This window comes from Tachypleus tridentatus, chromosome 1 (assembly GCF_004210375.1).
Source record: "Tachypleus tridentatus isolate NWPU-2018 chromosome 1, ASM421037v1, whole genome shotgun sequence".
NCBI classification, from domain to species: Eukaryota; Metazoa; Arthropoda; class Merostomata; order Xiphosura; family Limulidae; genus Tachypleus; species Tachypleus tridentatus.
This window is the reverse complement of record NC_134825.1, coordinates 186386955-186388253: the sequence shown is the minus strand read 5'-3', so window position 1 is coordinate 186388253 and position 1299 is coordinate 186386955. Positions and strand designations below refer to the sequence as shown.

The following is a 1299-nucleotide window of genomic DNA, read 5'->3' as shown; positions in this document are numbered from 1 at the left end:
ATGATCTCCAGGTATGATGAAATCATGAAGAAGAAGCTAAGTGGTCCTGGCAATGCCAAGTACACGCACCATGATATCCAAAACGAACTGCTTGACATCATAGCTGGAATGATCAGGAAGGATTTCAGCAAAGAGGTCATGGAAGCTGAGCATTTTACTCTAATGGTGGATGAAACAAAGGGTGTGAGCAAATAAGAACAGCTGTCCATTATGGTAAGGTACTTCCACCAGCAGATCCTTCACGAGGAGTTCTTGGACTTCACAGCTGCTGAGGGTCTGGTTGCAGATTCATTGCTCAAGAAAATCATGGAGACTGGCTAAATGTAATATTAATCATAATGTCTGCATTGGCAAGTGCTATGACGGAGCTGCAGTCATTTCAGGACACATCAGTGGCGTACAGGATAGGTGCAGGAGAGAGGTGTCTCAGGCTGCGTATGTCCACTGCTATGCACACATGATTGTGTTAGTTGATTGTGTGCACAACGTCCAGGCTGCAGCAGAGTTCTTTGTGACAATTCAGAAGCTGTACAGATTCTTCTCTACATCGGTTGTGCATGAAGAATTTCTGAAGGTACAGAAGGAGCTTGAACCCGTGAACCAGCGCATAGAGTTGAAGCGACTGTCAGATATAAGATGGGCTTGCCAACATGCTGCTTGTCTGGCTGTGAAAAGAACCCTCCCTGCCATTGTGACAATCCTAAAGCATATTGTGGAGGGGGACAATGTCCACAGAGCCACTGAATCAAAGGGCCTTTGCATCCTCCTAGATCAACAGTTCGTAATCAGTCTAGTGGGCATAGAAAAACTGCTACTGATGACAAAACAGCTATCAGACCACCTCCAGTCATTTGACTTGCAGCTGGCCTCTGCAGAGGACCTAGTATAATCTGTCATCTCTGGTCTCTCAAAATGAGAACTGAAGCAGCATGGAAAGACTTGGAAGAGACTGTTGAGGATATATGTAAGAAAGTGGGAATATGCACTGAGACGGTGCGTCAACGTGGACAGCGATCTGGCCCCAGACATCTGGACGAATTCCTAATCACATTTAGTACTGGCCAAAGAGATGAATCAACACCAGATGTCAGGAGACACATCTTCTATGCCATCATAGACAGGATGCTCAACGAGCTGAATAGAAGATTCTCCTCTGATGTCTGCAACTGCATTGAACTCCAAACACTCCACATTTCTGGACAAGCAAGCACTCTTAGGAATGGCAGCAAACTATGGTGTGGCAGAGGATGACCTCGTAGTGGAGGTCCACCAGTTGAACCGGCTAATTGCCAGGAAGTA

The 1299-nt window shown here is 46.0% G+C and overlaps 1 protein-coding gene across 1 annotated transcript; it reads left to right on the top strand.

Moving 5' to 3' along the window:
* Window positions 1-889, top strand: LOC143233855 (uncharacterized). Its single transcript, XM_076470644.1, has 2 exons — window positions 1-183; window positions 356-889. The coding sequence occupies exons 1-2, from the start codon at window positions 1-3 to the stop codon at window positions 887-889; spliced, it is 717 nt and encodes a 238-aa protein (XP_076326759.1).
* The last annotated feature ends 410 nt before the right edge of the window (window positions 890-1299 follow it).

Bases quoted from the DNA above. Each gene is read 5' to 3' on its own strand.
- LOC143233855 (XM_076470644.1), top strand. From the start codon at position 1: ATGATCTCCAGGTATGATGAAATCATGAAGAAGAAGCTAAGTGGTCCT. The intron at 184-355 runs GTGAGCAAATAA...TGCATTGGCAAG, and splicing joins TGGTGGATGAAACAAAGGGT to TGCTATGACGGAGCTGCAGT.